Here is a 22969-nt window from a genome sequence, read left to right as displayed (position 1 = left end):
TTGGTCCCCAGACCTGAGGTTCCCCACCTCTGGGGTACAGGTTTGCACCCTCCCACCCCCCATTACTTTAAATATTTTATGATCACAACCCTATGATACAAGTGGACTTTGCAACAAAAAGAGTGCTGTGTGGATGCTCCCGTTCAGGGTTTAAGGCAGCCAGTAAGCCAGGCCTTCTGCCAGGATTATAGAAACATAGAGTTGGAAGGGAACTCCAATGCTGGATCTGCAGTGCAGAATGCGGCATGCTGGGAGTCATAGGACTTTTTTCTGTCTAAACATGCATAGGATTGCACCCTTCAGCTACAATATGCTGAGGTGTTTTTCGTTGTTGTTTGTTGCATTTGGGGGCCCACCCCTTTTGAATTCGGCCCCCAGGCTGAACATGGTTCCCCACCCCTGTTCTAATGAGTCAGACCCTTGATTCCGTCTAACCCAGTCAGACCCTTCATTCCATCTAACTTGTCAACACTGACTGGTGGCAACTCTCAGGCAGGGTTTTTCCAGCCCTACCCAGAGACGCCGGAGATCGAACTTTGCATTTATGGGTTTGTTGCTTCTCTGCCTTTCGGCCCCCCACAAGAGTCCCCAAAGCAGCTGGCATCCATCAAAATAAACATGCCTAAACTGACTATAAATGTGATCAGTATAAATTGGCAATTTAAAAAGTCCCCCTGTCCCAGAGAGAATCAAAACAAGAGTCCTCCAAATGTAAACGTATACCAAACTTTTAATTCATCTGGATTTTTCCAATACATTCAGATGTCTACCTTTATACACATGATCAGTGGGTTGATGAGGAACATCTCTGGATAAAAAGTGGGGCACAAAGAGGTGCTCTCAGTTCTTTCATTATTTCAGGTCAGCCACATCATTTCTGACCATGACAGGAATCTTCGCCACCACGGTGCTCATGCACCAGGGGAAATGGACAATGCCTGTCAGTTCATAACCAATGTCCATGATGTCATCAGACTTCAAAGAGGTGCTGATGGGCAGGACCTGCAGCAGGGAAAAGGTGCTGTGGATCCAGGTAACCTTGCAGGTACCCCACTCAATGTGTGACTCCAAGCGCATCATCTCTTCCCGCTGCTCCAGCATGCGCCACTCAACCTGGAGGATGAAAGCCTTGTAAAAGACCACAGAGTGCAAGGCGAAGACCACGTTATTGATGGGTTTGCCCATCTGGTTGGTGATCTCTGCTGTGAACGTCACGTAGTTGCTGGGTGCATAGATGCTTTTGCCCAGGGAAGTGCATGGGGTGATGGGTGCACTCCTCAAGTAGCAGTTGTACAGGAGGATCTTCTGGACTTCCACCACCAAGGGGTACTTGGAGGGGTTGGAAGGAGAGTGAGAAGAACTTCTGCCCAAAACAACTCCTGGCCTGACCAGTCTGACTCCATCTTTGTCCGCTGTATAACCTTAGTAAAGCAAGATGAGTATGGGTATATGCTAGAAGGTGCCACAGCAGCTAAAAGTTTTCCGAGAAGTGTTATGCTAAAGTGACTTGCTAACCACAGCCTAAAGATTGTGAGATAACATCTGCAAACTGCCTAGAAACTGTGATTTCCCACTTTGAAGAAACTTGTTTACTGCACAGTATAAAGGTGTAAAACCGCCCCACGTTTGAGGCTGATTTCTCTTTGAGACTTCTGCCATTGCTTGAGCAATAAACGCGTGTTTGATCCAGAAGCTTACCCGTGTCTAGTTGATTTATTGGACCATCAGCTAGCCAGCGAACTGAGGGGCCTTTCGCCCCTCTTACCACAATTTGGCGACCACGGCAGGACTGGTTAACTCGTTCTTCTGTCTCTGAGCTCTGTCAAAGACCCAGCCGGCACTAGGTGAGTTCACCTGAGGGTTACCTGGAGGGGTTTGGGGGGACAGAGGGACAGAGGGACTTCGATAAGGCCAGGTCCTAAAGGGTAAGTGGATTCTGTTTAGATTGGCACCTCAGTGAGTATTCCTAATTGTCATTTGTATCGTGACTGAAATACATGTATTAGGAATTATTAACCTGAATAATTGGAAACAATTGTAGTGCCCCTTCGGGGTCACCTCTGGATGTAATGATGAAAATTTGGAATACTCTATCTGGTACTGTTGGTTTGTCAAAGAAGCGCATGTGTATTCTGTGTAGTGAAGAATGGCCAGTAGCATCACATACTTGGCCAAACACAGGATCCTTCAATGAATCCATTTTGAGAGACCTGAGACTAGGCATAGAGGATAAATATCCAGGGCAAATGGACTATTGATATTTGTGGGCAAATGAGGCTTAGAAAAGACAAAAACGAAGTATACAAGTGGAATTTGGTTCAATACCTAAGGCACCTCCACTGGCGCCATCAAGCCTGCCACCATACCCCGGTAGTCCAGAAGGAGGACTTTATCCCCTTTTGGTTACAAATTCTTCTGTTGTTATGCCCCCTGTACCTGCTGATCCCGATGGTGTCTCTCCAGCTCAACCCGCTCGGGTTGACATCACCACAACCAGACAGCATGTCCCATTCAACCCTGCGGACATTGTTCTTTGGCAAGATAAAACCCCAAATATAAAAACTGACTCAGAAAGTTTTCTGCAGAAAGTTAGGGTGATTTTGAGAACCTATAATCCCACTGTATTGGGCTGTCATCAGTTAATAGAAGCTGTCTTGACTCCAGCTCAGTTCTCTGAACTGAGACGGCATTTGGGGGAAGTATTGCACACCACCCCAATAGATGGATTGAATCAATGGCCAGATAACGAGACTACTTGGGATTATAGATTGCCGGCCGGGCAGCAAAGTTTGTCAGCGTATCAGGAGGCTATGATGAGAACATTGTGTCAAATGGGACAGAAGACAGTTGAACTGGTCAAAAATAAAGGTGGTTGAACAAACGCCTTTGGAGAGTCTGGTGGACTTCTTCACTCGATTGGGTCAGGCCATAAAAATGTATGGTGGAGGCATTGACGTAGAGGTTGAAGAGAATAAAGTTTTGATTGTTGGTATGTTTGTGGATCAGAGTGTACCTGATATTAAAGACTATTTCACCAAACATGCTCCAAGATGGCAAGATGAAACGGTGGATAAGGTTTTGAGCATTGCAAGTCATGTTTTTAATGGCAGAGAGGCAAAGGAAAAGAAAGAGAGAAAGAAGGAACAAGAAACAAGCGTCAAAATGTTGGCTGCTGCCTTGGGCAGCCCAGACTTCCGAGGCCGTGGCAGGGGCTGCAGTCGTAGAAGGGGTAGGGGATGGAGACGAGGCCATTTTTCCAATGTTTTCCTGGTGCTGGGTCTCAGCAAAATGTAGATAGGCAAGACATCTGTAATTATTGTAAGAATCCAGGCCATTGGAAAAAGGAATGCCCCTACCAGCCCCGAGAAGGACAGAATGTGGTTGGATATCAAGGGGCCATGGAGAGTGAACAATGAAGGTGTGAGGGAGTATCTATGCAATTACCTCTGGTGAAACAAAAGATACACCAAATAGCTAGAAATTAAAAACATCTAGTCCTTTCATGAATTTGAAAATTAATGGAGAAATTTTCCCATGTTTTCTTGATGCTGGCACCACATTTTCTATGTTAAATTAATCTAAATTGCCTCTCTCAGGACACCGAGAATATATCATGGGCATTGATGGAAAACCCCAACCTCAACCCCTTAGTACAGAAGCTATGGTTTCAGTGGGCCCATTTACAGTAGACCATGCTTTCGTACTAATGGATCATAGCCCGGTGAAGCTATTGGGTCGAGATTTGTTGTGTAATTTAAATGCTGAAATTAAATGTAGTCCTGATGGAATATGGGTGACAATGCCTGCCCCCAGCCTCTTAGCCTTTACAGACATAATAGATTCTGGCAAAATGCCCACGTCTGATCCACTCGAGTCCGCGCCACCTGAATATTGGGCTGAGGACTCAGGGGAAGTTGGCTTGCTGAAATCAGCAGTGCCAGTCAGAATTACGGTCAGGACAGACGAGGCCCCGCCTAGAGTAAAGCAATATCCAATGTCTAGAAGGCTGAGGCAAGAACTGGAGACCTTAGTGAAAAGTTAAAACAACAAAGAATTCTGATTCTGTGTTCATCCCCATGTAACACCCCCGTAAAGAAGCTGTAAAGAAGAGAACCCCGCCAAGAGAAAAACCTGTCTATAGGTTAGTCCAAGACCTACAGAAAATTAATGAATATGTGATCCCCCGTCACTCTGTTGTTCTGAATCTGGCCACCATTTTGTGTGCCATACCAGAGATGGCCACCTATTATACAGTTTTGGACTTAAGTTCAGCTTTTTTTAGTATCCCCCTTCATCCAGATTCCTATTATTTGTTCGCCTTCATGTGGGGGGCGGGGGGAAGGTCAGCTGTCCTGGTCAAGATTACCACAAGGGTATGTAGAATCTCCCACACTGTTTACGCAAATCTTGCACAAAGATTTGCAAGATATTGATTTCCCCAGACAATCTATGTTTACTGTTTATGTGGATGATTTGCTTCTATCCTCACAAACGAAAGCTCAGTGTGAAGAAGTTTCTTTGCACTTACTTATGGCCCTGGGTGAAAGAGGACATAAAATTGCTCAGAAGAAGGTCCAGTGGTGTCAGACTGAGGTAGAATACCTAGGCCATGTGTTAAGTCAAGGGACTCGGAAACTGTCATGCAAGTGTGTTCATGCTATTACCCAGATACCACCCCTGACTACCAAGAGCCAGGTGTGAGCATTGTTGGGAATGTTGGGCTATTGCACAGCCTAGATTCCGAGTTTTTCAGAGATTGTAAAGCCGTGGTTAGAAAAGACTGAGGCTGCGGGCACCAGAGACTATTGAATGGACAGCCACAGACCAGCAAGCCTAGGAGCAGGTTAAATCCCTGCTGGTGTCTGTGCCTGCTTTGTGCTTGCCAGATTATACCAAACCTTTTGTCTTTTTCATTCATGAAAAGAAAGGAACTGCCTCTGGAGTCCTGGAGTTGGCTTTCTAATGTCTCCTCACATCCACTTATATTTCCCTTAAATATTTACTTCTAATATTTTATCTCTTTTATTATTTCCCCTCATTTCTTAAATTCACCTTTACTTGATTTTTGTCAATGGAAATTGCTTCCCACTATAACTCCCCCCTCCCCCCTTGCTTGTAATAGATAATCTTATAGGTTTCTGACGCCTGATGTACTTTTGTTTTCTTTTTCAATGTAACAAATGTGGTGTGAAAAGAAATAGGATGCAAAGTTTGACCCTGGATACAAGCCTGAATTGTAAACATCCTGAAATGTAAAAAGGTCAAACATTCTAAACCAGTCCATGTCATGTGAATAGCCCAGATCAGGAAAGGGAGGTGTGAACGGAGAATGAATGGTTTTATTGCAGGGGGGCCAGATGAGGGTGCTTTGGTGTGTGCTGAAGATTGCCAAAATATCAGTTACAGAGGATGGACATGGGCCAATAAAAGAGGGGTATCTACAGATGTTCTGATAACAAAGACGGCACTTTATAACCATAGAAATGTCAGGGAGTCGGAAGGAGGTGCCTGGCTGTCTACAACAAATGTCAATCTGTCAGTAACAACGTCAGTCCTGGAATTTGGGGCATGGTGTATTATCAACAAAGAACATACTGAACCCCTCTTTGATCTCATGAGCCCCAACGAGGGAAAAAGAGTATAAAACCCCTGGATCTGCCATTGTTCAGGAGGGGCGTGGTTGCATCTGGATCGTTGTATGGGCACATACCAACAGTGCCCTCGATCCACGGGACACGCATTGAGTGCTCTGGCCAAGTACTTGATAGCGTGTGGTGAGTATGTGTTGGGTAGAATTCAGGGAAAGGATTCTACTGTCCGGGGCTTAGCTAAGGTGCAGTTACCTTTGTTCTGACATACTGAACTGTTTGGGTTTGGATATAAGACAGCAGGCCTGGGCGTGGGCCTGGCTGACACTGTATCACCATTGCCTCAGTGGGCCATTTGCGGCAGTAGGACTGATCTGGAGCTGAGCAACAAACAGGGGCTAACTGTACATTTAGTCATTTAATGCACCACATTTGGGTAACTAAGTTTCTACCTTGAGCGGTGTGTACCCTCTTAAAGCCCCAGAAGAAGCGTGCGACTTCTGGAGGATTGTTGATTTTGAGCTCTAATCTAAGAGGCATGTAACGTCTTGAGATTCAGGGGGCTTGAAGCTCTTTGCGATTTCTTTGTAATTAAGTTTGTGCCTGAGAGGCGTGTAACCTCTTCAGTCCTGCGTGTCAGAGAGCCTAAAACTCTCTGAGATTTGTTTGTAGTCAAGTTTGTGCCTGAGAGGTGTGTGACCTCTTCAGCCTCAGAGAGCGTGCAACTCTCTGGGGAGGTTCTACTTTTTGCTTATTTCTTTTTATTTCAATAAATCTCCTTTTCTTTCATCTACATTGGTTGTGTGCGTGTTCTTCTCCACCTCATAAGGTCCCAAACCTCTCAGCCTGATCAACTGGGTGGTCCTGGGAAATTGAAATCCATATTTTACAGCGGCGATCCTCCTTGAAAAAGTACAGGACTTTGTGCTAGGACATCCTCTCCAGTTGTGGGTCCCTCATTGGCCCTCTTGACACAGAAGAATACTCAACATTTTTGTAATGCTAGATACACAAAGTATGAGTCCGCACTCCTGACCAAGCCCAGTGAAACTATACTGCGATGCAATGTCCTCAATCCTGTGACCCTGTTGCCAGAGCCAGAATGGGAAGAAGGACATCCCCATGACTGTTTTCAGGTTGTTCAAGATGTAAGATTGCCACGAGATGACCTCAAAGACACTCCTCTGCAAAAGGCAGACAACATGTGGTTTCTAGATGGGTCGTCTTGCATTGTGAATGGGGAACGGAAAACTAGGTATGCAGTAGTATCTGTCTGTGAAGTTCTAGATGCTTGCCCTTTGGCAAGCAATAAAAGTGCACAGGCAGCAGAATTGATAGCTCTGACCGCTGCCTGCGTCATGTCCACAGACAAATCACTTACTGTCTACACAGATTCCAAGTATGCATTTGGAGTGTGTCATGCAACTGGAGCCCTTTGGAAAGAATGGGGTTTTCTCACTGCTGCAGAGAAATCCATAGCTAATGGTCCTGAAATTGCAAAACTCTTAGAAGCCATCTATGCACCCTCTGAACTAGCAGTAGTTCACTGCAGGGCACACGCAGGAGCTCAGGACGAGGTGGGGCGAGGGTATGCACTGGCAGACGCTGCAGTGAAAGCAGCAGCTCTTCAGCCCTTGGCCACACAGTGCACCCTCACCTCTCCTATGGCTCAAGCAGAGTTAGAATCTTGGTGGGACAAAGCCAGCCGAGAGGGGACTGACATATGGGTTAAGGCGGGAGTGGGGCAGACTGCAGAAGGAGTGTGGCGGGTCCCCGATGGTCACTTGGTGCTTCCAAAAGCAAGATTGTGTGTAGTGGCTCAAGCACAACATGCCCTGGGCCACGTTGGCACCTCAGGTTTAGCAAAAGCCATTAGTTGTATGTGGTTCGCCCCTGGAATCCACCTAGGGATGTACGAAAGTGACTTACCTTTTCGCGGATTCTGTTCATGGGGGGGGGAGGCGTTCCGTCCCTCCCCCCGGAATCCTCAATGGGGGGGAGGCGATCCGGTCCTCCCCCCGGGAATCCTCGACAGCCGGCTCTGCTCCACGGCGGCTCCGCGGAGCAGCCGGCCAGGCCAGGGCCGTCCGCAGCTGGATTTCCGGCCGCGGTGGCTGCTGGGTAAAAAAAACACAGCAACAACAGCGTACGCAAATGGCAGTGGCTACGGCCGCTGCCATTTGCGTTCCTTATTTTTCGCTGTCTTAGTCTACGTAAATATTTACGTAGACTATTATGGCGAAAACAAAGGGGAACGCAAATAGCATAGTGGGCGCTATTTGCGTCCCTTTTTGATTCGCCGTTTTAGCCTACATAAATATTTACGTAGACTAAGACGGCGAAAAATAAGGAACGCAAATGGCGGCAGCCGTAGCTGCCGCCATTTGCGTACGCATTTTTTTTAAAAAAAAAACACTGGGATGTGATAGGCTACATAAGTCTTTACGTAGCCTATCACGTCTCTGTAAAAAAAAAAAAACACCAAACGACCAGACTGCAAATGGTGGTGGCGGCAGCCAGTTGGAAGACCCGCTGCCGGAGCCACCGCCACCCGGAACATCCGCCCCAGGTAAGTCTTGTCCCAGGGGGGATCTGCGGGGTGGCGGGAGGGTGGCAGGCTGTTCCGCCACAGATTTCGGGGGGCTGAATGCACTGGCATTCAGCCTCACCAAGAACTGTGGTGGAATTCTCTGACATCCCTAAATCCGCCAGGTGGCGAAGCATGTACTACAGTCTTGTGGCACCTAGCAAAAATAAATGCCAAAGCAGCGCCACTGGGGCCCCAAGTGGGGAGGCCATGGACTCAGTTGCCTTTTGAATCAGTCCAAATAGATTTTGCTTACATGCCAAAGTGTCAAGGGTACCAACATCTTCTTGTAATTGTAGATAAATTGTCTGGATGGGTAGAAGCTTATCCTTGCCGAAAGGCCACAGCCTTGGAGGTGGGAAAAAAGCTTCTACAGGATGTGGTGCCGAGATTTGCCCCCCCCCCCCATTATTGAAAGTGATCTAGGCTCTCATTTTGCTGCAGAAATCATACAGCACTTAGCAAAATCGTTACAGATAACCTGGAAACTACACACCCCTTATCACCTGCAGTCATCTGGGCAAGTAGAACAAATGAATTCCACCCTTAAGGTCAGGTTGTTAAAGATTTGTAAAACAAGTTACCTCACCTGGGTGGCAGCTCTTCCCTTGGCTTTGTACTAAGTTCGAACAGCCCCAAGGCAGCCATTAGGACTGTTTCCATATGAAATATTGTATGGGAGACCACCACCTGTAGCCAAGGAATATGGAACCCCTCATGTGTCATTGCTGGGGGGGGGGGTGGATGAAGAACTAACCTCTTATGTAACCCAGTTACAGGGCCAGTTTTTCCGCATCCACAAATATGTGTCTGCAAACCAGGGCCTGCCGTTAGACATGCCAGCTCACCAGTTCCAGCCAAGAGAAGAAGTTTACATTAAAACTTGGACCGCAAGTGGCTTGAAGGAATGGTGGACTAGGCCACATGTTGTGCTGTTAACCACTCATACTGCTCTGAAGGTTGCTGGAAAAGACCCATGGATCCATTATACCCACTGCGCCCAGGTACCCAGAGTCAAGACTCCTGATGACAGTGCACCCCAGCCAGATGACAACTTGCTAGCCAACCCGCTAGCCAACAAAAGGGACTCTCCTGACCCAGAAAAGGGGGAGTCCGAAGTAGCTGACATCTCAGGACCAAGTCGCACTCCTCCTGACCAAGAAACAAGGGGACGTGAAGCAGACGACGTTGGACTTCGAGGGAACCACGCTAAGCCACCTGACTGTGACAAAGGTGTGCCAGAAGCAGATGAGCAGAGTGCCTCCTCATGGCAGACCACTCATTTGGATGGACTAAAACTGACCTTGCAGTGCACATCCTTGTTTCATTCTTACGTTTTCAAAGAGCAATACCAAAACTCTTTGATTCTTTCAGCAGTACATTTTGCCCAGTAGATGTCATTCTCTGTCTGCACCAAACATCATTACCAAAGAAATACAAGGTGGGAGTGGGGCTCAGGTTTAAGAAGATGGGAACCAAAAGATCGTACACAATGCCCTGACCAAAGAACCTTAGAAATGTTTGACCAAGCAAGACAAACTGATGACAGCAATATATACCAGTACCACCTGTCCCACCCAGAGGAGTGAGATTTTGTTTACCCACTATTATAGGCCAGACGATGGCACAGGCAAGGTGTATGTACAGGTGTGGTGTGTTGATCCTAGAATAGACTGAGCAATGTCATTAATGGTTAGATGTGATTCCATGATGGAGGGAAATAGAGATGGTGGGTGTTAATCAAATCTGAATTGGACGACCATCCGAAAGGTGGGGCATTTCATAGTAGTAAACACCAACTTCCCCACTACCAAATTAACTCCAAAGAACAAGACAGTTTGTATTTCCCCACATCAGAACCCTTCCTGCTATGATCTGGCAAAATCCAAAGCCACGGTAGTTCAGATAGCCTGATGGCACCAGGCAGGCAATGAGAAGCATCAAGAAGATTGCCAAAAAAATCTAACTAACAGTATTTCTTACCAGAAGCTCCAAGAGTATTGCCATGCCACGAACATTCCTATTGGGCTAGGGTGGACAAGAACAGTAATGAAGCCTAGAGAGACAGGACATGTGCCATCAGAAAAGATTTGGGAAAAACCACAAGACCTCACCCTTAAAAACAAGACCGAGGTACTTTTGGTGGGAGACAAGAGAAGGCTGGGGGATGTCAAACTGGTGTTGAATGGGGTACGGCTACCCTTGAAAGACCAGGTCCACAGCCTGGGGGTCATTTTGGACTCCCAGCTGTCCATGGAGGCTCAGGTGTCAGCTGTGAGCCGGACAGCGCTGTATCAACTCCATCTGATAGGGCGGCTGTGCCCCTTCCTTCCCGACCATCTGCTCCCATTGGTAGTACATGCCCTGGTCTCCTCTCGTTTAGACTACTGTAATGCGCTCTATGTGGGGTTACCCTTGAAGACAGTTCAGAAACTGCAGCTGGTACAGAACGCGGCGGCTCACCTGATTAAAGGCAGCCGCCGGCGAGATCACATCACTCCAGTGCTGAAGGAGTTGCACTGGTTACCAGTTGTTTTCCGGGCCAAATTCAAGGTGTTGGTTTTGACCTTTAAAACCCTATATGGTTCCGGCCCAGCCTATCTTAAGGAGTGCCTCCAGCAGCACCAGACAGGCTGCTTAACAAGATCAGCCTCGGATGGCCTTCTCTCTGTCCCATCAGCCAGGACAGCTAGACTGGTGGGGACGAGGGAGAGGGCCTTCTCTGTGGTGGCCCCCACTCTGTGGAACTCCCTCCCTAGGGAACTCCGCCATGCCCCCTCTTTAATGAGCTTCCGTCGTGCATTAAAAACGTGGTTGTTCAGGCAGGCATTTGGGGTGGGTTAGGGTATTTTAGAAAATGTTTTTATTGTAGAATTTTATTGTTTTAAACTGTTTTATTGTATGTTGTACATCGCCCAGAGTGGCTGGGTGACCAGCCAGATGGGCGATTAATAAATAAATAAATAAAATTAAAAACCCCCCAAGAGAATGGGCACATAATTCCTATTCACATTTGCTCTCAGTTTTAGCTGCCACAACCGACCAGACTTGTTATATTTGCACCCATACACCAACACTTGCTCCTGGAGGAGTACCACTGGTAGGCTTTCCTGTAAATGTCTCCCAATTAAGTAGAGCATTGTCCCTGAATTTCACAACTATAACTGATACCACTTCAGAATTAATTTTAAGTGAAAACGCCCAAGCCCCCTTCTGCCTCTCCTACGTACTCTCAAGACAGTCTGTGACACGACACCAGTGTAAGGTCTCTCCAGTTTGACAGAAAAAATTAGACCATTGAATCTGATAAGTTGAATCCATATAAGGTCGTAGTCCCCTCCCACGCCTGCCCATATACGGCGGTGTTTGTATTTCCCTCCTGTCCAATCACAGCTCTCAATGCCCCCATGCAGTCTTCCGGCTACTGATAGGCTAGCATAGCTTACTCAGCACTGGAAGTTTTATCACCAACCAGCAGAGGGCTGGATGTGTGCGCACTTGTCTGATCTCAGCAGGGTCAGCCCTGGTCAGTACTTGGATGGGAGACTGCCTGGGAATCAGGCTTCCTGCATTGAGCAGGGGGTTGTTCTATCCCTTCAAATGACACTAAGTTTTACCTCCCTCTATCCCCTGCTTTGGCTTTTTTTTTTCTTTTAATTAAGGCATTATCTTCAAATCTTCAAAGAAGCGAATCTTTGAAGAATCGTAGCTTCTCCAGCCTGATTGCTCCGCAAACTTGCCCAGGCAAGCCCAGGCAAGCGTAAATGTTTTTACTGTCCCATCCATTCTCACTGCATGGAAAGAAAAACACACACATATATCCAGGCAGGCAGTCCTCAGTGTCCATGGACTAACATCGATAAAAATGTCCGTGGTTCACAATTTTTGTGAACCGCCCAGAGAGCTTCGGCTATTGGGCGGTATAGAAATGAAATAAATAAAATAAAATAAATAAATAATGTCATCTCATGAGCAGCGGACATTTTTATTGATGTTAGTCTGTAAATAGTGATGGCGTCCAAGGCTGGTGTCAAGGGTAGGCATGGTTGGGCACCTGCCGAGGGCCCACACCCCAGCAGGGGCCCACTGGCAACAGCCCCCTGGACTTGCTCCTCCTCTTCACCCTTGCAACCTGCTTGTTCACCTCCCTCTCGTGATTTCATCTTTCCCTCCTACATAAGGGCCAGCGCCAAGAGTAGACATGGTTGGGCACGTGATGAGAAGCCCACACCCCAACAGGGCCTAAGGTTGGCAGAGAATTCTGCCACGGGCCCCAATGAAGCCGGATTCTAAAGAATCCAGCCTCCGAAGTCCATGGTGGAACGTCACTACTCACCTCCGCCTCCCTCCGGACCCGTGCGGAGCTGGATCCTCCTCCCGGTGACTCCACGGAGCCGGCCACTGGCTCTGCAGTGCCAGTGATACAGCCGCCATTGCAGTGCCGTATCGCTGGCTGAGGTTGACTCCGGATGCAAATGGCATCCGCTACGCCATTTGCGGCCATAAAGCTATTAGATTAAGCTAAATGCAGCCCTAAATGCCTCTCTCCCTGCCATGCGAGCAAGCGAGAGCCATGATGAGAAAGAGGAGGAGCAAAAGCAGCTGGTGACAAAGGCAGTGAGAAGGTGGATGCACGGAGGGATGGGGCCCATGGGGGGGGTCTTCCCCTCCCAAATGTGGGGCCAGCACTGGGTCCATCTACCTGTCATGCCCTACCTGGAGGAGGATTCGTCTGAGGAAGAAGAGGTGTGGAGAGCCAACACAGTGAGCCCCAGCCAGAGCTCAGCAAGGAACAGGAGGCCTTGGTGACAGTCCTCCCCTGGAAACATTGCAGGAGCAACCGGGCCCCTCTCGAGCAGTTCCTGAATGCTGGAAGCAGAACCAGAACCAGTTGATCCACCCCTCTGAACAGCATAGAATCAGACGGGAGCAGCAAAAGAACAAAAGGAAGCCACAGCGTGGGGCCTCCCTTAAAAGCAGCACGCTGTCCTAACTAGCCAGCTGTGCTGATTAACGACTATAAATTCATATATATATTCATATATTTTAGCTATAAATTCAGCCCTGCAGACGCCAACTCTCTGCTGCAAACAACAGCGCCTTAACCACGGCTTTGGTATTCCAGGATATCAGATCTGACAGGCTCCTCGACCCTCAGCTACTCCGGGTGAATGACTGGCTACGAAGGTGGTGCCGGTGCGAGCGACTTGGATTCTGGGAGCACGGGCTATACTTCCTGAAAGATGGGCTGTTGGCAAGGGATGGGCTGCACCTCACAAGGGGTGGGAAGGATGTGTTTGGCCACAGCATGAAGAAGGGAGGGCTTTAAACTGAATCCTACGGGGGAGGGAGACGTAAAGTTGGGGGCAACAATGGACGGAGGCTCATGCACCAAAACAGAGAGATTAGCTCGAATAGCACCCAATAATAGTCTTCGAAAACATGTAGGCAGAAAGCCAGACTATGAAGCACATGGTCTTCGATGTCTATATACTAATGCCCAGAGTATGGGAAACAAACAGAACAAACTTGAACTCTTAATACAAGAGGGGAATTATGACCTGATAGGTGTAACTGAGACTTGGTGGGATGACTCTCATGACTGGAATACAGCAATTGAAGGATATAACTTGTTAAAAAAAAAACAGGGGGAACAGAAAGGGAGGTGGAGTCACACTATAAGTTTAAAAAATACATGCCTCTGCACAGAAATACAGGAGGAGGAGCTTGGTAGCCCCATTGAGAGCATCTGGGTTAAAATAAATGGAGCAAAGAATAACAGGAATATGGTGGCTGGAGTCTACTACCGGCCACCCAATCAAGGAGAAGACAAAGATGAAATGTTTGAAAAGCAAATTGCCAATGTTTCAAGGAAGCGTGATGTAGTAGTAATGGGGGATTCCAATTTCCCCGATATTTGCTGGGAGCCAAATTCTGCAAAACATGGCCCCTCCAGGAAATTCCTGACTTGTGGTGCGGATAACTTCCTCCTACAGAAATTGGAGGAAGGAACTAGAGGATCAGCTATCCGTGACTTGATCCTAACCAACAGAGATGATTTAAAGCACAACCCTATGCATGTTTAGACAGAAAAAAGGCCCACCAATCCCAGCATGCCCCAACCAGCATGGTTGGCTAGGACATGCTGGGAGTTACAGGGCTTTTTTCTGTCTAAACATGCATAGGATTGCACCCTTAATGGATAAAGTAGCAGTTACGGGAACAGAGGGGGGAAATGACCATGTTATACTTCAGTTCTTGGTTCTAAAGGAAGCAAAAGTCGAGTGTAGCCAAATGCGTACCCTGGATTTTCGGAAAGCTGATTTTAATAAACTCAGAACAGCGATAAGTAAAGGTCCCATGGCAAGCAACTCTAATGAAAAAGGAGTCCAAGATGGGTGGGAGTTTTTAAAAAAGGAAATTCTACAGGCACAATTACAAACAATTCCAACAAAAAGAAAAGGTGGAAGACAACAGAAGAAGCCAATGTGGCTTCACGAAAAGCTTAGAGATGACCTGAAAACAAAAAAGGACACATATAGGAAGTGGAACGAAGGCCAAGCAACAAAGGAAGAGTACAGGCAGGTCGCACAGAATTGCAGGGATGGCGTCAGGAAGACTAAAGCTGAGAACAAGCAGAGGTTAGTGAGGGATGCTAAAAGCAACAAAAAGGCTTTCTGCAGCTATGTGCATAGTCAAAGACAGAGGAAAGAAAGGGTGGTTCAACTACTAAATAAGGATGGCAAAATGATAACAGATGACAAAGGAAAGGCAGAAGTGCTCAATTCCTACTTTGGCTCAGTCTTCTCCCAAAAGAGGGTCTATGACCCCCCCTGGCAATGGCGAAGCGCAGGCTGAAGGGGCAGGATTGCAGCTTGAGATCAATAGGCATGTGGTCAAGGAACACCTAAGTACTTTGAATGAATTCAAATCTCCAGGGCCAGATGAACTGCACCCTAGAGTAATAAAAGAACTGGCAGAAGAGTTCTCAGAGCCACTGTCTATTCTCTTCGAGAAATCATGGAGGACGGGTGAAGTGCCCGATGACTGGAGGAGGGCTAATGTTGTCCCTATCTTCAAAAAGGGTAAAAAGGAGGAACCTGGGAATCTGACATCAGTCCCTGGGAAAATTCTGGAGCAGATTATGAAGCAATCCATCTGTAAGCACCTTGAAAACAATGCAGTGATTACTGAAAGCCAACATGGATTTGTCAAGAACAAATCCTGCCAGACTGATCTGATCTCATTTTTTGATCAGGTAACCTCCCTTGTGGACTGTGGGAATGCTCTGGACATAATATATCTCAACTTCAGCAAATCTTTCGACAAAGTGCCCCGTGATATCCTGATGAGCAAACTAGCTCAAAGTGGGCTAGATGAAACAACGATCGGGTGGATCCACAGTTGGCTACAGAATCGGAGTCAAAGAATGACAGAACCCTCATCAATGGTTGATGAGCATTCCCCAACTGGGGAGAGGTCACAAGCAGGGTACCGCAGGGCTCAGTCCTGGGCCCAGTGCTCTTCAACATTTTTATTAATGACTTGGAGGAGGAGGTGCAGGGAATGCTGGTCAAATTTGCAGATGACACAAAATTGGGCGGGATAGCTAATCCTTTGGAAGACAGAAACAAAATTCAAAGTGATCTTGATAGACTGGATCACTGGGCAGAAAACAACAGAATGACATTTAATAGGGATCAGCGCCAAGTTCTGCACCTCGGAAAAAGAAACCAAATGCACAGTTACAAGATGGGGGAATACATGGCTCAACAACACTACAAGTGGGAAGATCTTGGAACTGTTGTAGATCACAAGCTGAATATGAGCCACCAATGTGATGTGGCTGCAAAAAAGGCAAATGCTCTTTTGGGCTGCATTAATAGAAGTAATATATTAATAGAAGTAATTAATAGAAGTATTGTCGCCCTGCTTATTTAACTTATATGCAGAGTACATCATGAGAAATGCCGGGTTGGATGAATCACAGGTCGGAATTAAGATTGCCGGGAGAATTATCAACAACCTCAGATATGCAGACGATACCACCCTAATGGCAGAAAGCGAAGAGGATCTAAAGAGCCTCTTGTGGAGGGTGAAAGAGGAGAGTACAAAAGCTGGTTTGAAACTCAACATTAAAAAAATAAAGATCATGGCATCTGGCCCCATCACTTTCTGGCATATAGAAGGGGAAGAAATGGAAGCAGTGACAGATTTTACTTTCTTGGGCTTTAAGATCACCGCAGATGGTGACTGTAGCCATGAAATTAAAAGACACTTGCTCCTGGGGAGGAAAGCTATGGCAAACCTAGACAGCATAGTAAGAAGCAGAGACATCACCTTGCCCACAAAGGTCCGTCTAATCAAAGCTATGGTTTTCCCAGTAGTAACATATGGCTGTGAGAGCTGGACTATAAGGAAGGCTGAGCGCCGAAGAATTGATGCTTTCGAACTGTAGTACTGGAGAAGACTCTTACGAGTCCCCTGGACTGCAAGGAGGTCCAATCAGTCCATCCTAAAGGAAATCAACCCTGAGTGCTCATTGGAGGGACAGATACTGAAGCTGAAGCTCAAATATGTTGGCCACCTAATGCGAAGAGAAAACTCTCTGGAAAAGACCCTGATGCTGGGAATGACTGAAGGCAAATGGAGAAGGGGACGGCAGAGGATGAGATGGCTAGATAGCATCACCGATGCAATGAATATGAACTTGAGCACGCTCCAGGAGAGAGTGCAGGACAGGAAGGCCTGGCGTGCTATGGCCCATGGGGTCACGAAGAGTCGGACACGACTTAATGACTGAACAACAACAATAGAAGTAAAGCTTCCAAATCCCGTGAGGTACTAGTTCCCTTCTACTGGTTAGGCCTCATCTGGAGTACTGTGTCCAGTTCTGGGCACCACAGTTGAAGAAGGATGCAGACAAGCTGGAGAGGGTTCAGAGGAGGGCAACAAAGATGAGCAGGGGACTGGAAACAAAGCCCTATGAGGAGAGACTGAAAGAACTGGGCATGTTTAGCCTTGAGAAGAGAAGACTGAGGGGAGATAGGATAGCGCTGTTCAAGGACTTGAAAGCCGGTCACAGAGAGGAAGGCCAGGATCTCTTCTCGATCCTCCCAGAGTGCAGGACACGGAATAATGGAGTCAAGTAAACAGGAAGCCAGATTCCGGCTGAACATCAGGGGAAGTTCCTGACCGTTAGAGCAATACAACAATGGAACCAGTTACCTAGGGAGGTGGTGGGCTCTCCCACACTGGAGCTGTTCAAGATGAGACTGGACAGCCATCTGTCAGGGATGCTCTGACTTGGATTCCTGCACTGAGCGATGGACTCGATGGACTTATAGGCCCCTTCCAACCCTACTATTCTATGATTCTACCCATCTGGACAATGCTTGGACACACCCCTGACTGGCCTTGACACTTGAGTACACGGATGCTGGTGAACCGACCTTTGGACTGCTCTGACCTCGCCTCTGCCTGTGCCTGCATTGAAACAGGACAGTTTTTTGCAGCCCAAGCCAATTGGCCAAATGGAGGCTGTGCTACAGGAGAACCAGGTCCTCAGGGACATTAGAAACTCGTTTGTCCAACCATGACCTGTAAAATAACTTTGTGACACACGTTCAAGCAGCACTCTATGTTTATTAAGCATGTCTGCAAAGGTGGGTGTCCTAGTTGAGTAGGCACACCTGACAATCAAAGCACACAGTTTTTATTCTCTTTCCCCGGCCGCTGAGTCCCTCCCTTGTTTCCCCATTGGCTGGGTACTCCAAGGTTCACAACTTTGTTGTTGTTGTTGTTCAGTCGTGTCCGACTCTTCGTGACCCCATGGACCATAGCACACCAGGCCTTCCTGTCCTGCGCTCTCTCCCGGAGCGTGCTCAAGTTCATATTCATTGCATCCGTGATGCTATCTAGCCATCTCATCCTCTGCCGTCCCCTTCTCCTTTTGCCTTCAGTCTTTCCCAGCATCAGGGTCTTTTCCAGGGAGTTTTCTCTTCGCATTAGGTGGCCAAAATATTTCAGCTTCAGCTTCAGTATCTGTCCTTCCAATGAGCAATCAGGGTTGATTTCCTTTAGGATGGACTGATTTGACCTCCTTGCAGTCCAGGGGACTCGTAAGAGTCTTCTCCAGCACCACAGTTCGAAAGCATCAATTCTTCGGCGCTCAGCCTTCCTTATAGTCCAGCTCTCACAGACATACATTACTACTGGGAAAACCATAGCTTTGATTAGACGGACCTTTGTTGGCAAGGTGATGTCTCTGCTTCTTACTATGCTGTCTAGGTTTGCCATAGCTTTCCTCCCAAGGAGCAAGCGTCTTTTAATTTCATGGCTACAGTCACCGTCTGCGGTGATCTTGGAGCCCAAGAAAGTAAAATCTGTCACTGCTTCCATTTCTTCCCCTTCTATATGCCAGGAAGTGATAGGGCCAGATGCCATGATCTTATTTGTTTTAATGTTGAGTTTCAAACCAGCTTTTGCACTCTCCTCTTTCTCCCTCAACAAGAGGCTCTTGAGATCCTCTTTGCTTTCTGCCATTAGGGTGGTATCGTCTGCATATCGGAGGTTGTTGATAATTCTCCCGGCAATCTTAATTCCGACCTCTGATTCATCCAACCCGGCATTTCTCATGATGTACTCTGCATATAAGTTAAATAAGCAGGGTGACAATATGCAGCCTTGTCGTACTCCTTTCCCAATTTTGAACCAATCGGTTGTTCCATGTCCGGTTCTTACTGTTGCTTCTTGACCCTCGTACAGGTTTCTCAGGAGACAGGTAAGGTGGTCTGGTACTCCCATCACTTTAAGAATTTGCCACAGTTTGTTGTGATCCACACAATCAAAGGCTTTAGCGTAGTCAATGAAGCAGAAATAGACGTTTTTCTGGAATTCTCTTGCTTTCTCCATGATGCAGCGAATGTTGGCGATTTGATCTCTAGTTCGTCTGCCTCTTCGAAACCCAGCTTGTACTTCCGGTAGTTCTCGGTTCGCATACTGCTGAAGTTCACAACTTCACAACTTTCCGATCCGCCTATTCACATTATCTCCTTGACATGTTCCCCCTCCCTTTACATACATCGCATGTACATTATAATGACCGTATTAGCTATGCAGGGTGTGTAACATAATATTCATGAGCTCTTTAAGCACGCGCAGTTATACGTGTCCTAACTCTGGGTGTTTTATCAAATTTTCTAATGTGGTTTCTACTTTGCTTAGCTAACCACACTTCTAACTTCATTTTAAGTTTCTTACCACAAAGTACCTTAGACACGTTTCCACATCCTGTCTCAGCTCAGTTACTGCTCACAAGCATTTGCAACCTATTTAATGCAAAAGCAACATTTAACTCTTTCCTACAGGGACCAAGCAGCCCAGCTTACTGCTGCAGTAAACAACTTGCAGACTCAGTTAGCTCAACTTAAGGCTACACCGCCTCCCACCATGAGACGCAAGTGCCCAGTAGTACCCTTGGAAAACTTTGGTGGGACTCCTGACCAGTTCCCGGCCTTCCTGGCACACCACCAGATGTATATACAGCTCCGTCCAGAAGACTTCCCAATGGACCAAGTAAAAGTAGCCTTTCTGATCAGTGTGCTCACCGGCCCAGCCACCAAATGGGCCACGCCCTATCTCCTCCAGAATAGCCCTCTTCTTCCTCAGACAAATCCTCCTCCAGGTAGGGTATGACACTACCATAGTACTGTCTTAAGGGCCAGTGTGATGTGTAGTGGCTTTTAGTGTAGTCAGACAGGGAATGAAGAGAAGCGTGTTCATATTGGGCTAGTCACTGTCTCTCCCAGTAACCTACCTCACAGGGTTGTTATGAGGATAAAATGGGTGGAGGAGAGAAGAAGGAAAGATGGACTCTAAATTAAAAATGATGATGATGATGATGATGATAATTTAAAAAAAAAAAACATTCTCCTGCATGTTAGTTCAGGCCTACTCCATTCTCTTTGAGAAGGTAGAACTCATTTCCAATCCAATCCATTTTTATTTCTGGGCTTCTGGAATTTTATAAGTTTGTGGTGACCACGGAGAGGAGCAAAACAGAACCCCAGATCTCAGTGGCATTGGCCTTCTGAGACTTTGCTTGCTCCATCCCACAGCAAAGGAGAGCAGCTGCTACTCAAAGTCATACCTCAGATTCCAGAGTGTCCTGGCTGAAGATGGAGGTTCCTTGAACCATTAGATACTTCTTCTGAATCCCAAGGATAAATTCCTGTGTGGTATAAATGGCCTGGAGGAAGTAGGAGATCTGTCCGACCTGACTTGTGAAGGTGGACAGGATCCTGGGAGGTAAGACGAAGTGGAAGTCAAAAGTGTGGACACCTGGACCCAGCCAACTGCCTGCACACCAAAAAGAGATTTTGCTGACTTTTCCTTGCTTTCGTACACAGACTTCTTTGTGGCGCAAACCCAGGATGAAGCTGGGAAAACGGATCTCTTGTGTCTGTCTGTCTGTCTCTCTCTGTATCAAGTCACTTTGGAATCAGCCCAGAATGGGACCTTGGGGTGACTTACGATTTGGAATCTGAAAGCAATTCTGAAACTGGGAGACATCACACACAGCCAAAATAAGAGCCAGCAAGAAATTATCTCTTGAAAACAGAGAGTGAAGTGAATCACTTTACAATCGCTTGAAAGCCACATGGAACAAAAAGGTTTTAACCATCTGCCTAAAACTGTGCAAAGAAGCAGCCAGTCTAATTTCCTTAGGGAGAGATTTCCACAATTGGGGGGGCACCCCAGAGAAGGCCCTGTCCCATATTCCTGCCAACTGAGCTTCTCTTGGTGGTGAGACATACAGAAGGGCCTCTCAGGCAGATCTTAAAGTACAGGCAGGTTCATATGGGAGGGGACAGTCTTTCCGTCAGATATTTATTTATCTATTTATTTAATTTGCCCTTGGCTCCATCCACCACTGGAATGCGGCCCCCGAGATCTTCTCCGAAATTGAGCTTGGTCCTCAGGCTGAAAGTGGTTCCCCACCCCCGGTATAGACAATATTGGGCTAGGTCAACCCAAGGGTCTGACTCAGTATAAGGCAACATTCTATGTCCATCTACCCTGTGTTGACTAGAATGACTGGCAGAGGGTCTCCAAGGGTTTCTAACAAGAGTCCTTTCCAGAGCATCTGAGAGGGAGAGCCCATTGTTGCAATTTCCCAGCTGTGAAGGGATGGCACTCTGCCCATGCTTAGGGACACTCTTGCCTTTATTATTGTGCCATGCAATTCAGGGCTGCGGGCATTTTCCACACTTGGGTGGGTTACAGTTAACAGCCTAGAGGATGTTCTTAATTGGGCGGGATACAAATGGTGTACATGGAGTCATAGTGTTGGAAGTGGCTATTTAAGCCATCAAGTCCAGCGCCCTGCTCAGTGCAGCGGGAATCCCATTTAAAGCATCCCTGACAGATGGCTGTCCAGTCGCTGCTTGAATAGCTCCAGCGACGGAGAGCCCACCAACTCTCTGTGCTGTTGCTTACATTGTCTGACTGCTCTGACTTTTAGGAATTTTTTCCTGATGTTCTACTGCAATCTGCCTTCCCATAACTTAAGCCTGTTATTTCATGTTCTACAGACTTGGATGACAGAGAAGAGGTTGCGGTCCCCTTCTGTGTGACAACCCTTTAGGTACTTGAAAAATGTTAGCATATCCCTGCATAGTCTTCTCAAGGCTAAACACACCTGGTTCCTTCCATCTTTCTCCACATGACTTAGTTTCTAGTCCCCTTATCATCTTTGTTGCCCTTCTCTGAACTTGGTCCAGTTTGTCTGAATTCTTCTGTCTTAAACCTGGGACATGTTCCAGCCAGGACCAGCACTATTTTATTTATGTATTTATTTATTTTTATATTGCCCAATAGCTGAAGCTCTCTGGGCAGTTCAAAAAAACAGGTTTGAAGGTACCAATATGACTCATGTCCACTTGTGTGAAAAAATTATAGAGTTTATTGATGGAAAATGGATGCGGATAATAAAAGCAAAGAAAAGCTTAGACACGCCCATCAGCACAAAGCTGTAGCTACTCTGGTTCCCTTGAAGTAACAGGCATCGTCCCAAGGAGCTGGTTATCTGAGCAGGTGGTGCACATTCCCCATCTCTAGAGAGGGATGCATGTAAGCTTTGCTTTTATTATCTGCATCCATTTTCCATCAATAAACTATATCATTCTTTCACACAGCTGGACCAGAGTCATATTGGTACCTTTGAATCTGTAGTGTGGGTCCTAGTTGGATCAGGCCCCAGGTTCAAGACATCTTCTTAAAGTGTTTCAGGCCATTCATTCATAAATATCCCCAAACCCCCTCACCCTTGCCCACTGATTAACTGCAATGTCCTAATTGCAGTTAAGCTGGAATGGATTCCCTTTTGCCCTCATGCTCTATCTTGAAGGTTTTTGTCTTTTGGACATAATTGGCCTTGTTGACACAAGTTGCCAGCTGGCTGTAATCCTTCTTGATCTTGGCTTCCTCAATCCACTCCAGGTGGCCCCTTCTGATCAGGTCGACCTTCACCAGAGGGTCCACCAGCATATTGTGAAAGCTCAGCATCAATTTCCCATCCACATTGGAGCTGTTACCTACACCTCCTTCAGGTTCACCAGCTGCATGGACTTCACCACCAACATGAGTGGGGACTCGGAGGAGTTCAGAAACTGTGATCTCTATAGCCTGGAATTCCCCCCAAGGGCTTGTCTTCATGAGGCTGGTGCTTTGGCTGATGTCAGAGGGTTTGTGACATCACAACTGTGTGTGCATATTTCAAGAAAGCATTCAT

At 46.9% G+C, this 22969-nt stretch overlaps 1 protein-coding gene across 1 annotated transcript; it reads right to left on the bottom strand.

Moving 5' to 3' along the window:
* Positions 1 to 852: 852 nt before the first annotated feature.
* On the bottom strand, positions 853 to 22820 carry LOC146334068 (arrestin domain-containing protein 5-like). Its single transcript, XM_084825289.1, is given in 4 exon segments — positions 853 to 1329; positions 20327 to 20535; positions 22572 to 22769; positions 22772 to 22820. Coding segments are annotated over 4 exon segments (933 nt in total).
* Positions 22821 to 22969: the final 149 nt, after the last annotated feature.

Source organism: Heloderma suspectum, chromosome W, assembly GCF_057233095.1.
Source record: "Heloderma suspectum isolate Gila_16-S chromosome W, 16-S_ref, whole genome shotgun sequence".
NCBI lineage: Eukaryota > Metazoa > Chordata > Lepidosauria > Squamata > Helodermatidae > Heloderma > Heloderma suspectum.
The sequence above is the reverse complement of the archived record's forward strand: the minus strand, read 5'-3'. Positions and strand labels throughout refer to the sequence as shown.